Source organism: Stegastes partitus, unplaced genomic scaffold, assembly GCF_000690725.1.
Source record: "Stegastes partitus isolate 25-593 unplaced genomic scaffold, Stegastes_partitus-1.0.2 Scaffold712, whole genome shotgun sequence".
Classification (NCBI taxonomy): Eukaryota; Metazoa; Chordata; class Actinopteri; family Pomacentridae; genus Stegastes; species Stegastes partitus.
The window spans coordinates 84,434-112,239 of record NW_007578443.1 but is presented as its reverse complement, the minus strand read 5'-3'; the positions used below and the strand labels follow the sequence as shown (position 1 = coordinate 112,239).

At 42.2% G+C, this 27,806-nt stretch overlaps 1 protein-coding gene across 1 annotated transcript in view; it reads right to left on the bottom strand.

The window, feature by feature from the left end:
- The window catches only part of csmd2 (CUB and Sushi multiple domains 2), a gene marked incomplete at its 5' end in the record, with an annotated part of 113,610 nt that overhangs the window by 3,043 nt on the left and 82,761 nt on the right, over positions 1 to 27,806 (bottom strand). Inside the window, 21 exons of the mRNA XM_008291065.1 lie at positions 213 to 300; positions 964 to 1,076; positions 2,368 to 2,529; positions 2,937 to 3,002; positions 4,420 to 4,599; positions 4,903 to 5,014; positions 5,825 to 5,898; positions 8,422 to 8,595; positions 8,798 to 8,971; positions 9,169 to 9,348; positions 11,123 to 11,299; positions 14,529 to 14,711; positions 15,936 to 16,109; positions 17,043 to 17,231; positions 20,892 to 21,065; positions 21,611 to 21,784; positions 21,922 to 22,095; positions 22,362 to 22,556; positions 22,651 to 22,836; positions 23,855 to 24,043; positions 27,425 to 27,571. Of these exons, the coding sequence (XP_008289287.1) occupies positions 213 to 300; positions 964 to 1,076; positions 2,368 to 2,529; positions 2,937 to 3,002; positions 4,420 to 4,599; positions 4,903 to 5,014; positions 5,825 to 5,898; positions 8,422 to 8,595; positions 8,798 to 8,971; positions 9,169 to 9,348; positions 11,123 to 11,299; positions 14,529 to 14,711; positions 15,936 to 16,109; positions 17,043 to 17,231; positions 20,892 to 21,065; positions 21,611 to 21,784; positions 21,922 to 22,095; positions 22,362 to 22,556; positions 22,651 to 22,836; positions 23,855 to 24,043; positions 27,425 to 27,571 (3,285 nt within the window). The remainder of the gene's footprint in view (positions 1 to 212; positions 301 to 963; positions 1,077 to 2,367; positions 2,530 to 2,936; positions 3,003 to 4,419; positions 4,600 to 4,902; positions 5,015 to 5,824; positions 5,899 to 8,421; positions 8,596 to 8,797; positions 8,972 to 9,168; positions 9,349 to 11,122; positions 11,300 to 14,528; positions 14,712 to 15,935; positions 16,110 to 17,042; positions 17,232 to 20,891; positions 21,066 to 21,610; positions 21,785 to 21,921; positions 22,096 to 22,361; positions 22,557 to 22,650; positions 22,837 to 23,854; positions 24,044 to 27,424; positions 27,572 to 27,806) is intronic.

Below are 27,806 nucleotides of genomic sequence, written 5' to 3'. Positions count from 1 at the left end.
TCTTTATGCTGGCTTCACGGCCACATTCTCAAAATGTGTTTTTATAAAAAGGAAATAAACGTCAAATCCAACGAAACATAATGCAATGCTGTAAAAGCAGCTAATCTTAAAGGAAATTGAACATTCTCTTTGATGGGAATCCAGACAGGACAATAAAACACAGACATACAGTCAACCCCAGGTTTCTATAACCAAGCGGGCAGCCCACTCACCCAGTCTCTGGAGACCAAATTGGCCGAAGCCTTTTCCTCTGACAAATCCCTGGTACACAAAGGATTTGGATGAAGAGATGTAGGACACCTAAGGAGAGAGAGGAATGGAAGACAGACACTTTATGTGTCACATCCAGGCTTTACAAAGGAGCGTATCATCAAAGTGTCAGCAGCTGGTGCACGCGGAAAATGAAATATCATGTCAAAAGGAGCTGAGGGGCGCTCTTATGGCTGACATTTAATATGACGTTTTTCTGCTCAAGAGCACAAACATAAACACACTCAGCCGCACTGCACACATTCGAGCATGTTGCACAAGAGGAACACTCCATTCTGCAGCAGGCGCACTCAAACCGCTCCCGCGCCGTGCATCTTGTGAAACGCGCACACGCAGGAGCACGGAGACGCACACACAGCCGCAAATACTGTGACCTGCTTTTATAATTAAATCGGGAGCGTGTGCGTTCGAGGTGCCTGAGGTTGGGGGATAATATGGGAGAGAGGAGTGAAGGGGGTCTGTCGAGTCCTGATTACCAGGCAATGATTTAACTGACATTTTAATTAAAGAGAAAACTCTCGGTGGGCCCTCCATCTCCCGAGAGTGACAAGGTTAGTGTGCATGTATGATTGTGCGTATTTCATAAGGAAGGCGTGTGTGTATGTGTGTGTGCATATGTGTGTGGGTGATGTAGCATCTTTGTACATACAACAAGAGGTGTCGTGTTGCACCTGATCCTGGACTTGAACTTACATGTCCATCCAGGGCCCAGTTGTCTATTTTGAACTTGTTGACAAAGATCTCCACAGGGCCTCTGATCTGGTGGACCTGTAGCAGCAGCTGAGCCTCCTCCCTTTTGTATGTACCTACGAAAAAAAATGTTGACAGTTATTTGGGAACATCCATCCTTGAACCACTTGAAAATGATTATGTCATATGGATATGTAATGAAACTCTGATTCATCCTCTTATCTCAGCATTTCGAGTCTTTACTTTGGTAGTCCATTCGGGAAATGAAACTTTCATGCTCAATACTGTCCAAAAAAATTACATCAAATAAAAGTTAGAATAAGTTTTGGGTTGTGAAAATGCAGATGAGAATTCTACACTGGCTAAAGTTTTCCACCAAACAGTGATTCACTTTCTGTTTTTAGCCCGTGTCAGGAGAAGGCAAACTTTGGGTGTCAACACATAATGAAAAAATAAGGCAGACAGTAAACAAGTTTTTGTTACAGTCAATAAATCCTATGAAAATCCCACTGACTGTGTGGAATCAATTCAATATAATGCCATTGTAATAAAGTTAAGTGTCAGTCAGTGAAACAGCAGGCCTCACCGGCGTGTTTTTTGAGAGTTTATGGACAAAAATCTGATGCGCAGACATTCTGGCTACAGAGAATATGATTTTTACTCATTCATTGTTTGTTTTCAGACTCATTTACATAATAAAGTCAGACATATCTTTTAAATTAATTATTTATTAAAAGGAAGCAGTTGTGTTTGGAAGACAATAAAGTACCAGGTTACAATATTTTGACAGGTATTTAAGGGAAAGGAGAAAAAAAAGGACAGATTGTTTATTGAAAACATATACTGCTTTAGAAGAAATTTGCTCTGCAGAATTTTAGATTGTGATATCAAGTCCAACCTGTTTGTTGTGCAGACACGACAATCTAAAAGTAGCAGCATTACTTTATGCGTCGAACGCGGCACTCAGAGTTGAGAATATTTTTTACTACACTGTGATGAAGCCAGGTACAGAGGAATGATGTGTCCTGGCTGTTACTGATGCAAATTTTTGCACCTTAATGATCACAGCTGCACAGGGATTATGCTCCTAAAAATCATAAAATCTCTGCTGTTCTGTTCTGTTCTAGCAGCAATGTTCTACTTTATGCAGCGACCACATTGGCTGTATGTTCATAAAGCAGCGCGCATGGACGCAGCAGCCCCTTCAAGAGGCAGCAACAGTGAACGTTTAGTGTCCTATCCCAGACGTACATTCCGTAAAACTTGCCGGTTGAATAATCCTGAAGAAACGTTCTCTCATCTTGCTTGTACTACTGTGTATGTACGGCAAAATGACAATAAACTTGATTTGATTTGATATATTTTGTGAAGGTGTTGACTCTGATTGTTGTTTTTCCAGGTACCCACCTGCTAGTTTAAGTTCAACTCCACTGTGGTCGATGAGTGTCCCGTTAACCCGGTTGCTAAAGGGTTCAAAGGCAGTGATGCTCAGCATAGCTGGCTGCTTCTTCCCCAGGTACTCATAGGATCCCCTCCACAGAGAGTTCTTAGCAAATACACCACCAGGGACTGAAAGTGGAAATGACAAAAGTTAAAGAGTGGGATAGAGGACTTCCATCCATCCATCATCTATACACCGCTTAATCCTCACGAGGGTCGCGGGGGTGCTGGAGTCTATCCCAGCTGACCGAGGGTGAAGGCAGGGGACACTCTGGACAGGTCACCAGTGGGATAGAGGACTAAAAGCAACTAATTTTAAGTTTTATTTTGGGAGCATAAGGCATATTAGCACCAGGCTCTACGTTATTTTACTGCTCACAACAGCTAAGAGCTAAGCTTAAAGAAAGAACTAACCAATGACATCAGATAAGACAACAAGGCTGGATGTGACATAATTCCTCATTCTGTACATTCTGCTGAAATGAACACTCAAAGTCTCTCTTATCCATACTAAATTCAAGTAGCATCTGTCTTACCCGGTAATTTGGAGGGTGGCTCCTGCACTGTCCCCACAGGGCTTTTACCACTTGGACGATTATCAGCTAGAAAGCACAAGACACAAAAAAATAAACAAAGGTAAATATTTAACAAGTGTATCCTGTAAACGGGTGCCGAGTGCGCCTTGGGAAGTGGAAATAGAAGGTCTAATTTTATTCTAAACACAACACCTCTAAGGTAATTGCAGTAGGAGGATGTCACCATCAGCACTTCCTGTCTGCGACTAATAATCCCTGCGGCGGCCAGACTGAGGGCTGCCAGCGACAGGACTTATGTATCAAAAAAAGCGGCCCAAGCATCCCTTCGGGGTTACGGCTAAATCAGAGTCACAGTTTTAATAATGTCTTACTGCTCACATGGGGCCACTGGACTACATTGCAGTAGTAAACATACACCCACGCAGGTAAACAGAATGAAGAGGGCTTTACTCGCAATCGTAAATAAAGAGTTATACTGATGGCAGTTTATCAGCATAAAACTAACCTTAGATAAATGTATATAGACACAAAAAAAAGCACACACACCCACAGTCTTTATTAGCTGCCAGTCTTTTGAGCCGCCCTTCCATCACTGCGCCCACAGGCACTGTTAATATCCTGTATACGCTAAGGCCAGTCCTCTTTCTTGCCTTCAGTCTTAATAGCACCGCCTTAAAAATACCCATCACCCTATATATTACAGCAACAGCTAGACGCGGAATCTATCACGCGGATATCCCCCCCCCCTCGAGTACGGCTTCCTGCTCCAGCCATTAGCATTCCTCTACCCTAGATAATTGTTCGTCGATTACTCTATTTTTTTCCTATATGTATTTAGGTCAATGCTTGGGGGTGTCTTAATGGTAGTCTATTTGTCTGCGAGACCTTGTTAACGATGCCTCACCATTTGTAAGAGGTACTTCTGCTAACCTAATCAATGGGATGCATTGGCCTAATCAAGTTTCGCACCCTTGTTAATGTTTCAAAGCTTGCCCGTGTGTGTGTGTGAGTGTGAATGTGTGTAATTCCATGCAGTGTAATTGTGTGATGGATGGGCCATCCTACCCTGGCATGTGTCTGAGAATAAGCAAGTGTTAACAGAGCTATTCATCAACATTAGCTGAATCCCCAGCTTCCCAACCTTAGTCACCACTGAGTTCGGAGCCAGTAAAGACCCCAGTGGTTTCAATAAAAAGCGATTATGAAAACTGCACATAATAAATAGGAGGTGAAGCGTTTTAAGTGCTCAATACATCTGGGCCCTTGCACGGGAAAGAAGGTGGCTATGTCCATATAATCTCATGAGGTCTGGTTTACAGTGTGTTTGTGCCTGTATACAAGTGTAATTTGATTTTGTCTGCAGGATTTTATCATTGAAGCGACGCAATTTAGCAACAGATTACATGAGCGTCCGTGTCGTTGCATTTTTAATATCTACTTGATCTCCATGTTTCCTATGGATGTAATGTAACCATGTTTGTACCTGCACATAAAGGTGGCTTCCCTGACCAGCTACCATCGGACCTGCAGGTCCTGTGCTCTGATCCTCCAGCCAAATAGAAGCCAGGCTGACATGTATAGATCAGCGTGTAGCCAAGGGAGGGCAGTTCAATGGCTCTCACATCAGACTGGGCTGGCAGCTCTGGCTGGCTGCAGTGGTGGGCTAAAGAGAAAGAGAGAGAGAGAAGGATTCAAGCAGCCAAAAAAAAACAGAGAGCAGAATTTCAGAGAAACAAGTTAAAGCAGGGGTGACAAGATGAGCAGGGAGATTTATCAGAGGAGAAACAGATTAGAAACAAATAAATACAGTGGAAGAAAAACAGTGAAATCGAGAGTCAAGGTACAAGTGAGGTGGCAAGGTCGAGTACATGGGGATAGATGGGCACTAGCATCTTTGAAATAACTTTCATTTATTTCCCATTCAAATAGTGTTTTTTTTTACAATTTGAGCAGATGGTGTTCGTACCAATGCACTCAGGTTGAAAACCGCTCCAAGTGAGGTTGGGCAGACACGTGCGAGAAATGGAGCCCTGCAGTAAGTAGCCCTTTCTGCAGCTGAAGAACACGGTGCTGCTGATCTGTAAGAGAGCACACACGATGAAGTCGGCGTTGATATTGTACGTAACGACAAGAAAGTCTTGCAAACAGAAGGGGGAATTTAACATTTACGGGTATGTTGTCAGTTTAGCTTCTACTTCTTTGCAGATGAAAGTCTAGACTTAAAGATATAAAATGCAAATAAAACAATACAAATATGTCAGTGTAAAGATTAACATCATACTATGCTAGGTTTTAGTGGAGTAAATGCTATGTCTATAACTCATTTATTGGGTAGGAAAATGGGGAAATGCAACTTTCAACAAGTTTTCAAATGAGTCAGTGCAAAAAAAGTGAATATAATTCACTAATAGGAAGCCTTTCACAAGAAACATTTTGACTTGTCATTGTAGGAAAAGCATTTGGGTCACTAAAAGCATTAACCATAGCTGTATCTATGTGTCAAAGCAGCTGAATGGCATTCAGTCATCACTCATTTTTATTATTTATTTATTTCATAATTTGCCTAAGAAATCTATACGAGCCCTCTTATTAAATTCTATACTTAACAAATAAGCTTAGACAAAGAAAACCCTGTCAGTGTGCTTTATGGTATCAGAAGACAGACTGTTCTAAACCGAGAGGTAGAGGGCTTTCTTAAAACATCAATATTGCAGTCGTCATTGATTCAACCTTGCGGTCCACACTGGTAAAATAAGGTACTGTAATAAAAAAAGGAAAATGCACATCGTAGTATATAGGTAAAAGAAAAATGCCCTTTCAGAATTTTCTCTCTCTTTCTCTCCCCCCAATATATGTATTCAGTTTCCTTTGTGATCACATTTTCCTACCTGGTAGCCTTGACTGTTGTTCTGATTTCCAAAGAGAGGAGTGCCAGGATCTACACATGTCGTATGGCTAGGATCTGAAACACACACACATATACACAACAGTTCTTTAATAAGCACTCTTTTGTGAATTCATAATCACTCATATTGTTATGCAATTTCAGAGAAACACGATGCTTATGTTTTTCCAGGTTAAAGCCAGTCGCTGTTTTCAGTAACATGTCGGTTTTTTTTGCATTAGTAGAGTGAAAAGTATCTCGAGCTCTTAGGAAGAATGGGGTTCCAGTCTGAGGAAGCTCTATGCTCTATGCAATGTGAACTTAGAAGATTAAACTTCATTAATCATTCGAAATAACCCAATGGATAAAAGCTTTTGTGCTGACTGTCATACTGTAAATTTCCGAATGATCAGCAAAATGTTATGGTCCTTGTATCGTGGTAGTGTCTATCTCTCTCACTCTGTTCTCAACCTCATTGAGTCATTCTGGCATTACACTGAGAGACACCCAGACAGCCTAAATACACAGAAAAAATGTGACTAGCTTTCCAAGATGTGTGGAACAATCTACCTACTAAATACCTTGTGTAAAAGTGTCCCCTGGACAATCAGTGATGATTTAAAGGCAAATGATGCTTGATTTATTTATTTATTTATTTATTTTTTAGCATACTGCATTCTCCATGATGTTAATTGCTTGATAAAGAAATATTCATGGCATTGTCTTTGAAAGCATCCTCACTAAGCGCTTGTGGGACTTAAACGCTTGCACAGTTCTATACGTCACCACAAAGAGATGTATCGCTATTTAGGTACTGTGTGGGGGATTACATTTTTCTGAAATATCGTAGGAGTGAGGCCCATAAATTACTGTATGCCGGCAACCACGCATACATACCACACAAACAAATATGTGGATATAAGTAAAAACACAAACACATAACTGTGCAAATCATACATTGTGTTCTATTTGTGATGTGAACCCCACTCTGGATCCCTCTCTAGAGCAGCTTATATCATATTGACAGACTCTCAGTTTAATTATCAGTCTGCACACCGTGCTAATGTGTTGTTTAACTTGTTTGCAAGACGATTTATCATTCCAGTGTTTTCTTAATCAGTGATTAATAAATTATACTAAGCATTTCAAAAATTCATTGCAAATTTTGCGTACTGGTACTCCTTAAAGCCGCTGGCTGGGTCATCTTCTTTACAGTGTATAACAAGAATTGCAAAAGCCTCCACAGGCAAAACACCTTCAACATATCTCTCTAAAGCTACAGGAAAGGCTGTCATATATTTTGTAAAGGAATAAAGGAACAGTACACATTACAGTTGAGTGTAAAAAGGTAAAGAATGAATGGAACCTGTCATTTGCAAGAGGTCTCAGTGCAGTCATCTTGAAAGTTGAACAAGAAGCCACAAGAGGCCAGTCTTTGCAGTGAATTTAAAAACAAGAGGTGTCGCAAGGGGTGCAGTAAAGCAGTGTCAGCAGTAGCTACACACTGTAAATATCGCCACATTTTTATTTCTAATTGATCGAGTGTCACTAAATCTTAGTTTAACTCTTCCTACACGCCAGGCACGATGGTTTCTCCAAGCGTGGTTAAACAAAGTGCCTGATAAATCATGCATAGGTAGTGGAGTTACTAGTGACTTTGGCTATAATAAATTAATGTTTACACTAACAGGTATTGGGTCAAAGGTTTATACGTGTGCATATTTCATAGCACTTCAAATACCAAAACAAACCTGAGAGCTAGAAAAACGTGTTTTGTTTCTGAGCACTTTGCAAGGTTTGCTTAAGTGCCTCTACCTGCAGTATTCACAATTAAACCTTGTGCCTTAAATGTTATCACTCTTCCTTTTTTAAGGATGCTTAAGGGATGTTTGTGGCAGGAGGAGGCATTGTTACTATGATGTTTGGTAGTGGGGCAAGCACCGATTACATGCAGGTTGCAAATAGTAGCAGCATAACATTTCAGCTATGTTTTTCAAGTTACATTTGTGATTGCTAAAATGGTTTGACATGATCAGGAACAGGTCAAAGTATAACATTTGCCTCAATTACTAAAATAAGTCAAAAATAGCAAGAAAGGAATTGATCACAATGAAACTTGCAGCTTGTATGTTGCACTTTTGCTGAAACAGACCCCTGGTTCTTTGCTGCATTTCCACACATTCCCCACACGGGGAGGGAGGAAAGATCTGACTGAAACCATGCTCACTCTGAAATTGGTGATATAAATGTTCAGGGTTGTTTTAATTAACTACACAAGTCAGAATTGAAAAAGCGAATCAATATAGCTTGTTAGCAGGATCAAATGGTTTTTGCATGCTTTACGCTTTGGTTTCAAATTGCAATCGGGACTAAACGGGAGCGGAATGCAATTGTCAGCCAAAGGGAAGCCTCTCTCGCATTGACACTGGTGTTCTATAAAAGTAATGATATATAGAAGTCAGGTTTGCGTGCTCTGATTGTGGATTATCGCCTCTCGCTGCATACTGATACTGGCTATCAAACCAAAACCACATTGTTATACCAAAATACAACACAGCAAGCTAAAATGACCATAAATTAATGAACAAAACAGTAGCCTACCTATGCAAGAGGGTTGCGTGCCACTCCAGGTGCCATCGTACTGGCAGTATCTCCTGGTCGAGCCAACCAGGACGAGGGGAGGGTAGCAGGAAAAGGAGACAGAGGACAGATAGGTGAAACCTCGGTCCTCCCTCCTCCCCTGCGCTGGCATCCCTGGGTCTCCACAGAATACAGCTGTAAAGATGAAGGAGGATGGAGGGAAGAGAGAATGTGGTAATATGAGGTGACCCACAAAACATGTTGGCTTTTAATTGGATATTTTCCTGTGCGGGGGAAACATAACACATGAGACATATATACCATACATATTTAAACAAAGTCAGAGACAAGTGAAGGCACGTAATGTAATTGGACATGACAGCGTGGTGCCACTTACGGAAGCACTGTGGTTTCTCTCCACTCCAGTTGCCGGTGCCCTGGCATGTTAACACAGTAGGCAAGGACAGCTGGTAACCTTGGTTGCAGGAGTAGCTAATGCTGGAGCCCCAGGTGAAGTCTGTACCGACAACCTGTCCATTAGGGATGGTGGGTGGTGGACCACATACGATTGCTGCAGCGAGACAAAGAGGCATTAATGGACTTCATGTATTCTGCACATCGGTTTCAAATATGTTCCCGTCTAATAATGTAAAATAATGAAGCAAAGACAAAGCATAAATTGTGTCCCAAGAGGAGTTACATTGTGACCTACCCATAATTCCACCCAATTGCTCACATCATGATTCAAATCTTTTTCTACAACTATACCTTTGCAAAGCGGTTTGGTGCCGTTCCAGGTGCGGTCCTTGGTGCAGATTAGCGAGGACGCCCGGTCAGCATCCATAGTGAAACCAGGAGAGCACTGGAAACTGACGGTGTGGTTGTAGGTGAAATCATTTCCGAACCTCACCCCGTTGGCTGGTACTCCGGGATCACCGCAGTTAATTACTGCATAAACAAAATGAGATTGAAAGTGAGAATAAATACATTTCAACACTGTAGACAGACATAGCAAATACAAAAAAATATACCGCTTGCTAACTCATTGCTACTGAGACACATAATTTCACAATTTAATTCGTTTCACATTTGATTGTACTGAGTAAAGTAGGAAATTAATATCATATAGGTTGGATGAAACAATTGATCAAACTAGAATCATGCAATGGACGGAGCCTCCAGTGAGTTACTTGGGTCAATATGCATTTGACCCAAGCAGTTCACATCAGAAATGTAATCTAAGCCAACATAGCTCATGTGTTCTCATGGGCAATTAGCTCTGCATTCATTAATGGACAACCTCTTTTAGATAATATATGTAGAAAGTGTATATAGTTAATGGTTTCCATGTGAAAGAACTGTCCTTGCACTTTGATTCTTTCCTGTTTAGAGTTTTAAGGAAGCAGAAACACTGCAGAGACACTCCTGTGATGAGTGCCTCTACAGTTGCTCCCTGAAGTTCCAAAATGAACCACATTTCTCCTTGATTGTACTTTCACATCCTGCAGGGAAAACAGTGTGACTGAGTAACAACAGTGAGAATTCCACTGTGTGACTCAGCAGCATCATAGCTCAGCTCTGCTGTAAACGTTACCAAGACGGAAAATCCAGGGCACATGACAACTTGAGCTAAGTTGCCTTGGGACAAAACGCATTGTTAAATGCGTATATCCAACATGTTCCAGTAAAATTCTATGTAGGGTGCAGAATCTGGGCCTGTTGAAGGCGTAGTGTGTCTCCTCTTGACTGAGTGAGCACTTACATTTCCCACTAGGCTGAAAAGATGGTGCTACATGGAACCACAATGCCCATCTAGAGCAGTCTACCCGAGAACAATACCTACAGCACTGAGATACATTTAGATAAATTCTCTTCTTGTATAAAAATATTCTTAAATTGTCAATAGCAAGCAGTCCACTAATTACATGATGTAAATGTGTAAATATCAGTTACATTAGGTAGGCTTAAGCTGAAATTATGATAGGAAACTACCAGAACTTCCTTTTTCCCTTTTAGTAGCTACCTTTGTCAAGTAAACCCTTAGCATGGAGTTTTTTCCAGATCAATAGAAATCCTTCAGTCAGAGACGCTCCGTTTCCCATGTCCCTCCCTCACTGGAGGCATTCTGCCAAAGTGCTTCAACATGTACCCTTTCACTCCTATGGATTACTGAGTTCTGAAATCCATAATGGAGCTGCTTAGGGTTTTATCCTCTCCATTCAGAAGAAACTGGTTCTCTTAGCGACCTCTATTTGCTAGGGTCTCTCCTCTCTGTACAGCAGCTGTGTGTCTTTTGTGAGACATGACGATAAAGCGCTGTCAGTCAGGCCTGCGCCCTTTGAATGGACCACGAGTCAAACCAATTTCTTCATAGTGAGCCAGGGAACCACATAGAGGCATTTAGAGCTGAGACAGTCACCATTACAAGAAATTACCATCACTTCCATGTTCTATTACACATCTTGTGTAACAATACATGTCTTCAATGCTGATACCTATTCAACCAGGATTTCCCTTCTCTGCAAGGAATGGACAGACTTTTAGCATGTAGGAAAGTGTAAAGTATTGTTAAAGCTGACATAAAGATGGAGCATAAAGGGAGGCAACTCAGAGAACAAAAGCATCTTGTCAATACTTATGTGTAAAGTGTGGAAAAAATGGTAGGCACTGTATATATATATTCACTAAGGTATTTATGTGAGAGCTGTTTTGATGTTTTTACCTGAGCACTCTGGCATGTTGCCGGTCCAGGTCCCATTCACAGTACAGTGTCGGGTGAGCAGTCCAGTCGAGTAGTAACCCTCCCTGCAAGAGTAAGTGATGGATCTGGAAAAGGTTAGGCCATCATGGATGAGGATCTGGGCATTCCTTGGAGTTCCTGGATTTCCACAGGAAATCACTAAAAAGGGGAGAGAAAAGCAGAGGGCAGAAAGAATTAGGTGTTATTCATTTAATGACTAAATCCCAAAATGATCAGAGGTGAAAGTCCATTATGTCCTTGCATTGAGCAATTCAGAATTACAGATGAAAACTCTCCTCACTCTCCTCTCATTTTTTCATACGCTGATTTCTCTATTTAACCTGCCAACTTAAAAGCCTAAAACCTCTCATTATATATCAGTATTCAGCAATGTACATAAAGTCATGTACAATTTTGTGTCATTGTTCTCTAGAGTCGCTACATCACAGTCAGCCCCTTTGAGTACACGCAAGAAAGCATAACGATTCCGTCGTCTTTAAAGACCACTTCCCCATTGACTTAGCTTTTTGCCATGCTAATCAGATGTATTTCAAATGACTTATGCAAATGAAACAATATGTAGTTTGGGTTTTCTTTATACTTCTTTATGTGTTTGATATGCATCCCCACTTTGCTTGTTTTCCCTTTCCTTCAGTTCTTCATCCACCCACCCTACCACCACCTTCATGTTCCCCCGCGTCCTACTTCATAAGTAACTCTGCTTTGATGGACACATCCTTTGCTCAGAAAATCCCTTGGTGTCTGTCCGACCGCCAGCGATGGTTCTGTTCATTACAGTCTCCAGCTTGCCCCGGGCCCTCAGAACCCCGTGGGCATCGCCCTCCCGTAATGACCAGATGTGGCCTGGCCCTTGAAGTCTGTGCCAACTGAGAACAGGTGGGCAACCTCAGCTAGTGGGCAAACCACACACACACACACACACACATGCACATGGCACACACACACACACTCACGCGGCACACAAGGAGAGGGAAAGACTTGGTGGTGGTGTGAGGAGAGGGGGTTGTGTGGGAGTGAGGGGGTGTTAAGAGCACAAGTGAAAACAGCCTGGGAGACAGGATGATGCTTCTGGAAATAACACACTGTGTACTGGGATCATGGAAGAAAAGGGCCATGTTTATATGCGGAGTAAGAAAAGGGCAAGGAATAGCAAAACATCATAGATGCAGATAAAAATTGCTAAGTAGGAAAAGCAAGTTTATCAACGGTTCAATCGATTTAGTGTTCAGCACCAAAAATGTGAATAGAGGGGGAAACAAGGAGATCATAGGAAATACATCTTTTTCCTATCAACTTTATAATTATTAATACTAAAATCTTGATGTGAAACCTCCTTTTCAAAAGGAGGATGGACAAAAAAAGCTATATACTAAAAGTGTAGAACAACTACAAGGACATTGTTCCATGAAAATAAACTAAAAATACAGCTGATAGCAACTGATTTGTTAAGTTAAATTCGCACACTTCTTCCTCTGGATATTACCCTTAAGAGCCTCGTTATATTCTACTTTTGCCGCGCTCAATATGTTTGACCATAGATAAAGAAGAACTGCTCTCTATTACTTTCACATTGTGTGTAATGTCTTTGTCCTGTCTCAGCAATAATAATGAATAGTGCCGGGCAAATGACCCGAATCGATCAGTCCCACACAAACTGCACATTCAGAGAATTGTTTTTCCAGGTGTCTGCAGCAGAATGGATGAAATGCTGCACAAGGACAAAAATTACAAACTTTATGGTGCTCAATAGAGGAAATATTCGCTGTCATGTCCTCTATTCTCTCTTGTTTAATCACTTGCAAACACAAACAAAACACGCGCAATGTGTTTCCTACTCATGCTAAAAAGGTAACATCTAATCACACAGCCAGTGACCGTTACGACACTATTATGCACAATCCCTGAGTACGATGGGCTCAAAATGTAAGTTTCAGTGAGGGGAATGGTTGCAGTCAACCAGCTCTGAAAGAAATAAAAACAGATGCCAGGATGATGAAATATAAAGCAAAGTACACGCATTCTGTATTCACATTTTCTTGCCTGTCATTCACTCACATTCCAATAACAGTGGAGCTACCATGCACGCTGGAAACCTGTCATCTTGAGCAACATGGAAATCAATGACTTGACACTTTGGCACGTGGACAAGAGAAGACTGACTTATTGTCCCTGTGATTATGAGACAATCCCATCTACCACCCGATCAACATTGTTTGTGGCTATCATCGACTGCTATTTAGGTGAAATTTCAATCTGTGTTTGCAAAGGTTTGTACTCATACATATTAATATGTAAGTAAATAATCAAAATTTTGAGGAAAAGAACAACAAAGGGAACAAAAACATGAATTAAAGACAGCTTGAAGAAAACAGAAGTCACTGAAGCCAACAAAAGGTCATGTAGATGTCTTATATATGTCCATGATGTTTCCAGGTTTAGGTTGGATTGCTAGCAATTAAATCATTAGCCCACACATGAGTTTCATCAGTGATGTCCTCCATCTCCCGGGGGGTATTTCCAGGCCAGATGGGACATGTAATCAATCCATCATCTTCTGGGTCTGCTCCAGGGTCTCCAGTTGGACATGTCCAGAATATTCCCATTGTACATAGGGGAAGACGTCGTGACCAGATTCCTGAACAAGCTCAAACTGAGCAGCTGTTTTATTCAAAGCTCTTCCTTGATATCCAAGCTGCTCAACAAAAGCTCGTAGCCACAGGTCAGAATTGGAAATTTAACTGACTGCTAAATTGAGAGCTTTACCTTCGGGCGAAGCTCGCCATTCTCCGCAATTTGGTAGGTGCCACACCAATCCACCTATTGATCTTATCGTACTCTCACCCCACCCAGTCTCAGAATTTATATGCTTCTTGACCCAGAGGAACAACCGTTTGGAGATTATGTTTGAAAAAAATATTACAATCTCTAATAAAGCACAAGATTAGTCACAAGCAACACCCGCTGTGAAGTACTCAACTTACTACCAAGTATGTGTGCACACGTCCTGTTTAGGCCATAGCTAGGAGCAGTGAATTTAGTACATCAATCTCCCACAGCTACCACCACAGGACATTGTAGTTTTATCCAAGAAACACATGTATATCTCACACAGCCCTCCTATGACCCCTCTCTGTGAGAGTGAAGGGATGAAGAGACAAGGTCGAAATCCATATCTGTCTCATTCTAAAATTTGACAATTGATGTGAGTCTTTTTGCTAGAACCCTGCCAAAAAAAATAATAAAAAAAATCTCTGCTGATGCTGAGCAGTGTGATCCTGCTGTATAAATTGTAAGCACCACTACTAGCGGTTCATGCTTTTCAGAAAAGAAAGAAAACACAGAAACAGGTGTGTGTACTGCTGCTTACCGTGACACTCGGGTTGTGTGCCCAGCCAGGTTCCATTGGCCAGACAAGTTCTCTCTGGGGAGCCCTTCAGCACATAGCCGGGTTCACAGCTGAAGCGGACAACGCTGCCCACTGTAAACTCTTCTCCCAGACGGATGCCGTGCACAGGGACACCTGGATCTCCACATAGGCCGGCAGACTCCCCTTAAAAGATAAAACAAACAAACAAAAAAAAGAATATGCATGTAAATATAGCACAAAATTCTTGACAATCTGATTAAAAATGCACTCTCCACGTGAGTGATGTTTTCATATTAAAGCGCAATAATGATGCGATTAGAACAGGAACATAGATCCCCTCCTCCCTCCAACGTGTAAACCCAACAGAGAAATTATGTTTTCCTACCTCCCTAAGGAGCGACTAGCTCCCCAAACACATTCTATTTCTACTCCTTCAACACTACATTGCACAGAAAATGTACAATAGGATGTGATTTTTCATTTCATTGCCCCAACATATTATTGCACCTTGCTTCAATAACTCCAAGTCCTCCATTTAAACAACCACAAAGCGTTTAGTAAAGACGTGTACTGCTCTCGCTGCTCATTTTACAAGGCACTGGTCAACATCGCTTTAATGGTGCAGAGCTAAGAAAGTCAGCCAAATCTTTATAAAAAGGTTGTGTTTATTGCCTGTTGAGAGAACACTAGCAATCCCCGGGATATATAAGGACGTCATGAATTATGACATTAAACTGTCAGAGCGCCATTTTATTGTCACACGGCTTGTGTGTCTGTGTGAGCATTAGTTTATGTGTCTCTGTCGCCGTCTGTGCATTTTTCTGTCGCATCTTCGCGGAGGTGCGCTTCCGTGAATGGGCATCCCCGAAGCCTGCATGTTGGAGCGCTGAAAGAATCGCTGTTAGTGGAGAAGGAGAACAGGGGCGGGTGTCTTTACAGCGCTTCATAACCCAGCTGAGGTATTGGCGTTGATGTTCTTCAGTCTAATATGAGCGGATTAAAGCAGTTTTATGGAGGACACTCTCTTTGCCCTTGAGGCCAGTGGAGTAGACAGGCAGCTCCATCTTTGGTCCACCTACTTCGCTCATTACCTGCTAACAGCTGCCACGCAAACATTTTTATTTGTTGGCCTGGTGTTATGAGGGCATCAGCATGACTAGGTGGTGCCATTACCTCCGAATTAATCACATATTAGAGGTAAAAATGAGAGATGAGGAAGAAAAGATGGGTTATGCAGCACATAGCTCCAAATACGATGAATATAATATCGCTTGTTTCAGTCTTTTTTTGTATTAACGTCATTACTGAATATCAAGTAAACAATCTGTTTCACAAAAATATTGTCAGGTTTCGCTTTCCAAACCGTCAATCTGGGTGACCAGTCAATCTGGGTGTAGGTTTCCATACCGGAGCAGTGTGGTGGCGAGCCGCTCCACTGCCCGTCCAGCTGGCACATTCGTGTTGTGTTGCCCATGACGGTACGCTGGCCGATGCAGCTGTAGCGAATGACTGAGCCTACTGTTCGACGGTCACCTGATATCTGGGCGTAGGGAGGCATGCTGGGGCGGTCACACAGCACCACTGTCCAGTCAAAGCAGAAAAACAAGAGAAAGAGCGTGTTATGTATCACATGTAGAACACAATGCCTCTAAATTAAGACAAACAACATTCACTACATCGCAGGAATCTAGAAATCTTTCTTTCAGAGTTTCAGATCTGATTTACTTTGTCATATATGGTTGTCCTCAGATTTATTCATACCCTCCCATTAAAGAAGAAAAAAAAACAGCTTTCACTGAAATCATGACATTGCTTTTGAATTGTGGTTCAACAGAAATATAAAAAACAAACAAACATGATGAGACCCGTAAACTAATATTTTGTTGAACAACCCTTTGAGCCAATCAAGTATTTTCTGTAACTCTCAATCAGACTTCTGCACCTGTTTGCAACCTATTTAGATTTTGGCCCTCTGCTCATCAGCAAAGTGCTCTAATTTGTCCGAGACGGTTTTGTTTGTTTTTTTTAAATTATTTCTTTTCAACCACAATTCCAAAGCAATGTCTTATTTCACTAAATTATAATTAAGCACATTTTTATTTATTATTACTTTTGTCAGTTTCTAGTTTTTTGAGTGACTATTGTGAGTTTTGCCTTTTCTTTAATGGAAGGGTGTGAATACATTTGAGGACGACTGTACATATATATTGTTGTTCTTGGGAATTTTCACCATGATTTGACATTTCGCATAGTAAACATTTAATTCATCAGTTTTGGAAATGAGCCACTGATGTGCTGTGTGTACTATCATTAGCCACGGAAATTAAGGTTAGCACAGAAGAGCAATAGGATGCTCCTGTTTTGGGAAAATCAGTATAAACCTTTTTGGGTGGAGTAGGAGCAGTCCTTCTATGTATACTGTCTTCTTTTTCAGGGTACATATATATAAAAAAAACAAAAAAACAAACTGAAATCATGCACCATCACTTACAACCAAGCCCTCAGGTTACTTACAAAGGCATTTGGGCAAGGAGCGGTCCCAGGTGCCATCCCCCTGACATGAGATAGAGCTGGTGCCCAGCAGGTAGTAGCCCGGGTTACAGCGGTATGACACAGTGGTTTGGAAGCTGTAGCGATGCGGCCCGCTGGGCAGTACCTGCCTGATGCTGTTCTCTACATGGCCTGGCTCTGTGCAGTTCACAACTGAGGGGAAAAAAAAAAAAAGAATGCAGAGGAAGGTGGAAAGAGAGAAAACAACATATTGTGTGAGCATTTCAGTTACAGGTTGATCATTTATTAAAGCTGAAGATGCTGATTCAATAATAAATCTTTTTAAAAAATATGTAAAAATGTTAAAAGCAAGAAAGATGAGAAGGAGGCTTTTTTTGTCTTAATGTGGCTTTGATATAGAAATAACTGTCTCCCACACACAGAGAACATGCCCATTTTGGCAGGGATTCTTCTCTGACTGTAACTCTGTCCGTTACTTTCCTCAGCTTCTATTTCCACCCATCCAGAATCTACGCGTTCACCCCAATCCAAGTGGAGTAGGAGGCAGACTCCGGAAATAAACATTTGCTTCATTAGAGGCAGCCTCCTGCTGGCCGCCTTGGTGCAGAGATGGTGATGGATGGAAAGCTCACAGGAGAAGAGGCACCATGTCAGTTTAACACCAGATGGAGAGAGTTAGGGAAGGGGAGAATGAGGAATGAGCGAGGGACAGAGAGAGAGGGAGGGTGTGGTACAGAGTCAGTGAGGAAGAGGCCCTGATGGTGGAGAATATATTAGAATTCATAACAGAATGTCAGCTGGAGACTGCTACCGACACCGATCCATCTTGTGTGTCTCGGATACAAGGTATAAACCAAAACCTTACATTGCCTCAACAAAGTCAGAACACAGTGAGTAACACTTGCTGTCTGGCCTATACTGTTAACCAGAACTAAATGTGTACCATGATGCCAAAGCTCTAATGGCTTCTAAAACACTGTCTGGGAGTGCCCACGCAGCCATTATGCCCCAGTTTGCCTTGCCAGTCTCGCCCCCATGAGTGTGTCTTTGCTACAGCCAAAATGAACCCATTGTATGCTAATGTGCCTAAAAGCTTGCTCATTTCCATGCTCCCAAGCTGGCCAGCATAGCTAAATCACCCCCCAAATACCTATTATAATGTATTCCTTCCAGTAGAGCGCTGACCTGTGGTGCCATCATTTACAACTTACCGCATAATAACACTACAAAGGGTTTTTGAAGCAGTCGAGCTGCTTCAGTGCGAGACTTTCCAGGCTTGGAATTCAGTTTTTGAACAAATGTGCTCCGGCAACACAGGCTCAAAAGCGATCCAACAGTCATCTAAAATGACTGACCTCCTAGTAAATTCTTGTGTGTGGCCCAGTAGGCAGGGAGAGAGGAAGCAAAAGGATGAAAGGAAAAGAAGAATAAAAGTGAGAGGGGAAGGAGGGCTGAGGTAATTCATCTCTGTTCAACTCAGAAGAGGGGACCCTGGTCACCCTCTCCTCCTCCTGGCCTACTGCCAAGAAACAGCCCTGTAAGTGGTGTGTCAGAGGGTGTTTTTTTTTTTTTTTTTCCTATCCTGTGTCTCTTCCCTTTTATCACTGAAAGACAAATAAACACACACGAGTCATCCAAAGAAGGGACTGTTGCTGCGACTCAAATTGGTGATTAGAGAGGAATAGAAGACTGGCTGCACCGGTGGTGCTCTCATGGTCCCTGCATTATTGATGGAGCCTACAGACTCTTATAGTTAAAATCTAGACAGTGGAAATCATTACCTTTGTCTGACTGACTCCTGCCCCGCCCCTACCTCTTTTCCTGCCTTCTCGATCTATCCCATACTCTGTCTCCGGCTAAAAGAAAAGCCGATTCTTAGATTTACCTGAAACTAAGGTGAGATGGATGAAATGGACGTTATCGCAGCACAGGTTTTCACTCAGGGAGGAAGCACATGGCAGACAGACCGCGATTCGTTAAATATGTCTTGATTGCTGCAATTAAAGTGATAAAACTGACTGACAAAAAAAAGACCTCTAAGCTACTTATGCCTCCACATCGACCGCAACAACAATGGCCTTCAAAACAGACGGCCAAGCCCACCCACATGCATATGCAGAGGAGCGCACAGTTGTCACATGAAATGCATCTGAGAGTCATCATCTGCATCGAAACAAGGCCGACGCTAATATGATGTCACTGGCGGAGAGATTTAATGCGTATGACTGGGAGAATATCTCGCCTGCTAGTGAATGCAGAAACAAAATGTAAGTCTTTCTTTAAGAAATATCTGAAGATGGATCCCTGTAAGACTTGTAACCCCCTCCATTTCTTCAAAAATGTCTCAAAAAAAGCCAAATCCTTTTTCTCCTCATTTAAAACAAACCCATAAGTCAATCAGTTACTGGTTCTGTCACTGCTTTGTCACACTGAAGGCCCGACCTTGCGAGCGGCCCCTTTCTGCGCCTGTCAGAAAGCCTTCGGTTAGCAGGGACTTAGAGACAGACACGAGCGCCGAGATACATAGCTTTTCGCAAAAAACACTGTCAAATTAAAAGTCCTTGCCTCGCTCGTTCAACGCAGAGCAGGGTACTTCTTATTCTGAGCAAAAGCCAAGATGCGGGTCTCCAAAGGCTGCTGTCTTTTATACAAGCTCAAGGATCCTGTGATTGTTTTTGGCTGTCTTTGCATGGTTATTACCTAAGTTTGTTTCCCTGACAGACAGGTGAGCCTTAGGGTGTAACAGAGGTAGCTAGGCTAAAAGGAAACATGTAAATATTATCCGGAACCTCCACGGACCGCGTGTGTGAGGCCGTGGTAATTAAATAATCCAGGGTTCTTTTTGGTTTTTCATTTCAATTTCCCCTAATATGCATCAGTTAAAGTCTTTTTCCCCCTCGGTGCCTCTGCGCTTCATCTCCAGTCTCTTTGTGATTGGGGTCATCTGTGGCCATAGACGATATGACCTTGCATTATACAGTAGGTAATTTATTACCTTCCCACACAAATGGATGAGAATGCAATAATACAACCATACTAATCGCCAAGCATGTGAAAAGAAACACACTCCTTGGCATTGTCCTCGTTCTCTGCAGTAGGTACGGCACAAAGCTGGTTTACGCAGCAGAAAACACAGAAATAAAAACTTTAGAGTTGATATGCAACATTAAAACCACTTGTTTAACACTGTAGGGCAGAAAAAACCAGCTCTGACCCATCGATGCAAGGACTACACAAGACCTCTGAAGGTCTCTGCGGTAGCCGGTACAAAGACGTTAGTAGCAGATCCCCAAAGTCCTGGAAGCTGTGAGGTGGAGCAGACTTGCTTTACCACCACATCTAACAGATTTTAATCAGACTGAGATCTGGGATATTGGGAGGCCAAGGCAACACCTTAAACTCTTTATGTTTCTAAAGCCATCCCTGCACAATGGTGTCCCAGGGCAGATTAGCCCACTGAAAGAGGCCACAGTCATCAGGGAATACGGTTGCATGACGAGGTGTACATAGGTCTGCAACAATGTTAGGTAGGTGTTTCATTTCAAAGTAACTTCACCTTGAATGCCACAACCCAAGCTCTACCAGCGGGACATTGCCCAGGGCATCCATGATCTCTCTATTATGATGTTTTTCATACATTTTTTCTCTCCTCTCTTGTTTGTAATATATGTTGTACAAAACTTATCTCACAACTTTGTTCACATCAACTTTTAAACAAATGTTTTAGTGTCAACTGGATCCATTTGCAAACAGGATCAGGCGTGTTTCTTCCATTCTTCAGTCTCCAGCCATATAATTCTACAGAAATAACACCTGAAATCATCGATGCCTGTGTATCTACTTGACACTTACTTTTGCACCTGGGTAGGGCGTTGCTCCACTGCCCGTTGGCTTGGCACATTGATTTTACAGCCCCCTGCAGAACATATCCGGTATTGCAGACAAAGCGCACAAGATCGTTTAAGTTGAACTGGGTTCCTTGGGTCATACCAAACGTGGGGTTGCCAGGGTGACCACATGTGATGGCTGAGAGAGTCAAAAGAGAAAGAAAGTCATGTTTACACCCAATATAGAGAGCAGCTTAACTAATTAGAAAGCTTTAATATTACATAACCATCTGAATTAAACGAGCCTCTACTGGAAACGGTACTGGAATGCAGATTAAATATTGAATGGAGGTGCTCGGGTATTATCTAAGCTCTGAAGCCACAGGGCCCACTCCAGTGGCAACGGCTGCTTGTTTTTCCTTTCCCACTGGTCTCTTGTAAAATAATGTTTTTGTAAAATGAGTTATTATTGAGGAATAAAGGGCATTACTTTGGAATAACAATCTCATCTTTTGAAAATGGCATGGTAAAACGTATGTTCCCTAGCAGGAATGAATTGGTGATCAGGGCCCAGGTATAATCACAATAAACTGGTCGTCAGTGTCGGCCTTGAACAAATCTGATTAGTGCCTCCGTTGACAAGCCTCTGCTCAGCTTCTGAAGCAATTCTCAGTCTCAGATTATTTACCTATACACTATGTCCCCTACAGCTTTAAAAATAAGCTATTCTCAGCGGGTACTTACGGACACAGACGGGAGTCCGTCCTGACCAGCGGTGATCTTGTTCACAGATTCGCACCGACACGCCAATGAGACGGAATCCTGGGTTACACTGGTACACAACGCTGCCTCTGTAGTTGTAATTTTCCCCAATGATCTGGCCATTCACGATTGGCTCTGGGGTGCCACAATGGCCGGCTAAGGAGGAATGAAGGAGGAAGAAATCAAGAACACACGTAAGTGCTTTGAATAACTGTTGTGTTGGTGTATAGAGCTTTATTAGGTGTTATTGTATGGCATTGTATTGTATAATTTTAGACTGCTGCAGATCTCACCTAGACACTGGACCTGTGATCCACTCCAAAGCCCATTGGACATGCACTCTCGTACCCGAGAGCCCACCAAGGTATATCCTGTGTTGCAGGAAAAAATGGCTGTGGCTCCATACACAGTTAGTGTTCCAATCTTGTTGCCGTTTGGTGGAGTCCCAAGGTCCCCACAAGAGATGACTGAAATTGAGCAAACAACATTACAATCCCATATGGTAAAAATGTAATGAAGAATACTGATTTCTTTTGTTTGGAAGATGGTTTTGTTTGACTTTCATTCATTTTGTTTTGGTTAGGGGAGCTACAGCTGTTTGACTATGTTCTTTTCTTAATATCACAGGGAGAATAAGACAGATTTGGATCCATTTATTTCTCAAATCTGTTAAATTACCTTTCTCTAGCAGAGGGTTTTCTATGCCTGTAAGGCAGTTTTGAGAAGCACTTACTGTCACAGACTGGGCGAGGATCTGGGTAGTTCCATGTGCTGTTGGCCTGGCAGCGTATCACTCTTTGACCTCTGTAGTAATATCCTGGGTCACATATGAGCATCATTATAGCGTCATATTGGTTTTGAGTCCCATAAATTAGTCTCCATCTCCCATGTTCCACAGCAGAATGGCCAATGTCAGGACAGGTAACCGCTGGAAGGTGAAAAATAAAGCAAATTTATACGTTTATGTATTCATATATGATGATGCAATTTGCTGAGAGTTTATTCATTTGGCCAATACTTACGAACACATCTGGGTGGAGCCTCAATGGGGCTCCACCTCCCAGACTCTTGACAGATCACTGAGGTGGTGACAGGCCCAGAGAGCCTAAATCCCGGATTACACTGGTAGGTAGCCCTGGCTCCAAGAGAGAAGTCCTGGCCAACAATACTGCCATTGATAGGAGGAACTGGCATTCCACAAGACATGACTACAAAAGGAAAAAGGATGCAGTCGATAGGTTAGATTAAATAAACATAATGCAAAAAAATAAATAAATAAAATGTGCACGTAAGAATGAAAGCCCCGGCAGCAGTGTATATTTTAATACCCATCTTTGTATGCAGAGTAGCTAGCTCCCTGTACAAACACACTACAAGAGCCTGCATTGATGTGCAGTAAGCATCAGCTTGGGTCACCATCTGCACAATAGTAAACAATCATGTCTAGAGAGAACACATGCAATTCATGTGGAGATTACACCTGGTGCAGACTTGACCAGACGCTGAACGGCTGCCCTGCTTTGCTGCAGCTGCTGCTGTTAATAGGGATGGTTAAAAACCAGACAGGGGGAAGTAGCTTTTGGATTTCTTGTTTTTAGTGATGAAATATGGAAGAAAATTGGAGCACAAACAAACAGAATCCACTGATATTGTAACTCACAGAAGACGGCGCAACAACATCACAACCGTGTAGAATATTTTTGTTTAAATGTGATAAGCAAGTAACTTGGACTTAAACTCAAAACACACATACAGATAAACCAAATATCTTTAATCTAAGGCTGAATGTTCAAAGCAGTCGTGAAGAATTGTGAAGTGAGCTTTCTAAAAGCACATCTTAGGCTGTGGGGCTGCTGATGATTGCACACTCAACTAAAATCACACTTTCATCCAAAGCAAATCGATTCAGTGACACTTTGCTCAATCAATTCAGAGCAGAATGACTTAACTTACAAAAATTCATTTGCTACAAAAAACGCGTTCTTAAACTCAGCATGCCGGTTGGGTTGTGAGTGTTATCATCGCTTTTGAGAAGTGGGAATAGATGCTGAATGAGTCACAACAATAACATTGGCAACGTTTTACATAATTGAAGAAGATTCGTGCGCAAGTCGATCTGCATTAAAAAGGTGAAATTATCCTGCTAAGGCTAATTTTATTGAGTGGACAAGACAAGCTTTTCTCTCAACCTCAGCGATGACCTGCTGTCACCACTAAGCCCCTCACCTTGGCAAAGTGGCACCGGCGCATTCCACTGGTACGTCCCCTGTGCAGTCCGGGTGCACGTGGCGCTGCTCTGGCCTATAAGCCGGAAGCCCTGGTCGCAGCTGAAACGCAAGGTGCTGCCGAGCTTAGTGCCAGTCAGACTGTGTACTGTGCCGTTTACAGGGTTGTTTGGAGGGCTGCAGTAGGCCGCTGTGAATAAATGAAAGAAACAGGTAAAGATTTAAATATGCATACAAATAAAAGAGAGTGCAACAAGCATGAAAAATAATAACAACGCAAGATGATGCAAGCTGTTGAGAACGTTAAGGATTAATGCACTTTCAATAACACGGAGCATCAGATCTCTTTTGTACCTTCTATGCATGGCGAGGCAAAAGGAGGTAACGTATTAATACAAGTGCTACAATACAATCTCTTTAAGGCAAAACCTGCAGTCTTGAGACAAGGAAAATTGATTAAAGGAAACTAATGTTCTGCAAAACAAAACAGGAGTTTGTCAGCAGCTTGCAGAGGAGGATCATAAAAGTGATGGATACGAAATAAAAGGAACAAAGTATCTGTTTTTGTTTGTGGGCTAAATTGGTGGCGGCAATAATCATTTATCATCGCAAATGGCGCCAGCGATAGGTCCGCAGTTTCCAAAAGAATGGAGGACTCACACGCCTAACTGCGTTTTACAGCTCTCACGATAATGTGGCATCACTACACATCTGCTGCGGAATATGTGAGTTTAAGTAAAGGGACACAGATTGTGAAAACATTCGAAAAATTATGCGACGCAATAATGCGACACGCAAAATGATGCTCATTGTTGTAAGGGAATCACTATGACCACATTACATTTCTATAAAAATGCTAATTCTAACTCAAACGGCACACATGTGGCAATGGGAATGGCCCCTCTTTCAAGTTAGTGGGACTTTTTTAGCACCGAGCAGACAATCAGATAAAACTCCCTCATAGTATAAAATCTTAAAGCCCTGTCGATGGTTAGTAAGTATTCAGCATTTATGAGGTGTTGCTGCTTCACAGAAATTGTTCCAATGAGACGGACGATTTGAGACTTTTCAAATGAGCTGTCAGACCCCTTTTTTTGTGGCACTGAGGAGATTTTTAGATAAAACAGATTAAAACACTGAAGTTCATTAGGAAAAAAAATAAAAAAAGTTAGCTTTCTTCAGAGTTGATACACAGCAGATGTACTTTAGGTTCTGGTAATTTTGTAAAGAGTAGGTTGGAATTCTTGACGTCTTAATCGGAAGATAAATCCCCAGTCATGTTCTCTTTAGAAAAGAACACAAGAAAAACCCAAATTTAAAATCAATATGCCAACAGATCTAATTTATATGTTCCTTGGAGAGGCCTTCTCTGTCTGTCATTGTGACTGGCTGCTTCTGAGCCACACTTGAGTTCAATTCTTCACTTCAAGAACTGAAGTGAAGCGGCTGTGGCTCAGGTGGTAGAGCGGTTGTCCTCTAATCGCAAGGCTGGCGGTTCGATCTCCCGCCCCTTCACAGTCGAAGTGTCCTTGGGCAAGACATTGAAACTGAAGTTGCTCCCAGTGGCAGGCAGCACCTTGCATGGCAGCTCTGTCGCCATTGGTGTATGAATGTGTCTCTACTCAGATATACGTCGCTTTGGATAAAAGCGTCTGCTAAATGAAATTGTAAAGTCTGTTTCCAACTTATTTGTCCTTCTTTCTGTGCGTGTTGCTGCTTCTCTTCTTTTGCCTGTTACAGTATTGCGTACAGTTAGTCTTTGCAGTTAGCCCTGCAGCTCAGAATGAATCAAATCTACATGGAAAGGTGATAAGTGATTGATATAGAAAAAAAAAGGATATGACATACAGAGTAGGGCTGCTCTCAACCAGTGATTTTCTCAGTTTACTGGTTATCATTTTTGCAAGCTGTTGCAAGAGTCGAGTGGTTGTTGCATATTTACTGTCATAAATTATCCAAATACATCTATATCAGAAAATGATGTGTGTTCCAGGGCTGAGGAAGAATGTTATAAATGGGATACATTACAGCGAAATACAAAGCTACCGATGCATCTTTAAAAAAACAAATTACAAGTGCATGTACAAAGCAAGCCATAGCAACACTCGTAAAAGCTGTAGGCTACTGATTCAGAATGTGTCGGAAAACTAGCAAGGAGACTGAACATCTTTGGTAATAAGCCTCATCACATGGTGCGCCAACACTGCCATTAGTCTGCTGCTGGCATGAACTGGTCCTCCGTCAAAAAAAGATGCTTGGCCGCTGCATCGGCTGTCTGGTGGACAGTCAAAAAATCCATCAAGTTTCTACCAGCTCCCTCTGTCTCTTTACCTTCTCCCTCCGTGTACCTGCCTTTCAGGGTGCGATGAGTGTGTGCTGTGGAAGAGTCTAAACCTTCCTGGGTCAATTTTATCCCCTGAAATAGTCCCACATTGTTGATTTCCTCTCTCACATGTATATTTACTATTCAACACCTGCAGAGATTAGTAAAGATTATGTCTGCCTATGTGTTAGTGTTTTCATGTCCTGTAGAGTTAGATTTTTTTGACCGAACATGGTTGACTTCCCTCATCGACTAACTCCTGGTCGACTATTAGTGACACAGTCTAACAAAGACACAGCAAGAAAGGCAGTGACAGAGTTTTCGACTGTGGGTTGACTGAATCGGAGATAAAAGGGAACGGGGCTGATAGAAACAGTGAGAGAAGCAAAAGGATCAAGAGTAAGAATAGAAAAGTGAGATGGAGGGTTGCAAGAGAAGACGTCTGGAATTGAGTAATGGAAAATCTGCCCTTGGAGACTAAAGATGGATGAGGGGAAGAACAAAGCTGAATACACTGAATGTGCCTCTGCCATCTGTTTCTTCCTCTTCACCGAGGTACCAGTGAAGGCAACTCCACAATGGCCAACTTTTGGGTTCTCAGGCATCACTTTGTGCGTCTGTCACTTAACCTGCTCTGGCAAAATCCATCATTGCAAAGAAGAAAAAAAAGATTTTAAAAAAAGGAAATAAGGGGAAGTGAAAAACAGAGCAGACGAACGACAGAACATCCGGCTGGGGAGACAGAAAGCTCCACTGAGACGAGGAGAGAGAGAGAGACGATTAGTCAATCTGCCTGAGTGGTGTTGATACAGAACGGAGGGAGCCTTTTAAATATTTACACAGTCATAATTCACAGCGAGTTATGCAGGTGTCGTATACCAACAGGTTCTTCGTGAGGGTAGGACAAAACAGGAGAGTAATAAGCAATGCGAGGAACAGCGCTTACTAATTCGTAGGTTTTACTGCACGGCAAGAAGTGATGCAGATGCCCGACGCCCCCGTTAGGTTGTCATAGCGATGGGTCATATTTCTAGCTGCTTCGGCTGCGGTTGGCAGACTCGACGTCTTGTTGACAAAAGTAAACCAAATATACCGCTGATGGAATCACACTCACGAGGTCCAGAAGTAAGGTCAAACACGACTTTCATCCGATGATTCAACGGGACTGTAAATGAACAACTGCGAGGAAATCACATCGATAAAATGAGCCTTTCACTTAATGCCGGTAAATTCCCGGTCCTCACTCACCCGAGTAGCGTATGCGGAAGCCCTTGTGGCTGGTAGTGTGATCGAAGGACCAGTGCAGGTAGACTTTGTTACTGGAGCTGGTGATGCTCAGCGGACTGGAATAGTTACCGCTAAGGGTGATAAGGAGGGGACTCTGTCTGGATGGACCTGGAGGAAGACATGTAGAAAAAACAATCATTACGCAGCATCTAGCTATGAGGTCCTATGACATTATTATTTTTATCTATGTTTCCATGTATGTTGTTAATACAAACAGGTGCAAAGCGACCACAGAGACACAAAATGACCACAGACACAAAATGACCACAAAGAGACACAAAGTGACCACAAACAGACACAAAATGACCACAAAGAGACACAAAATGAACACAAACAGACAAAA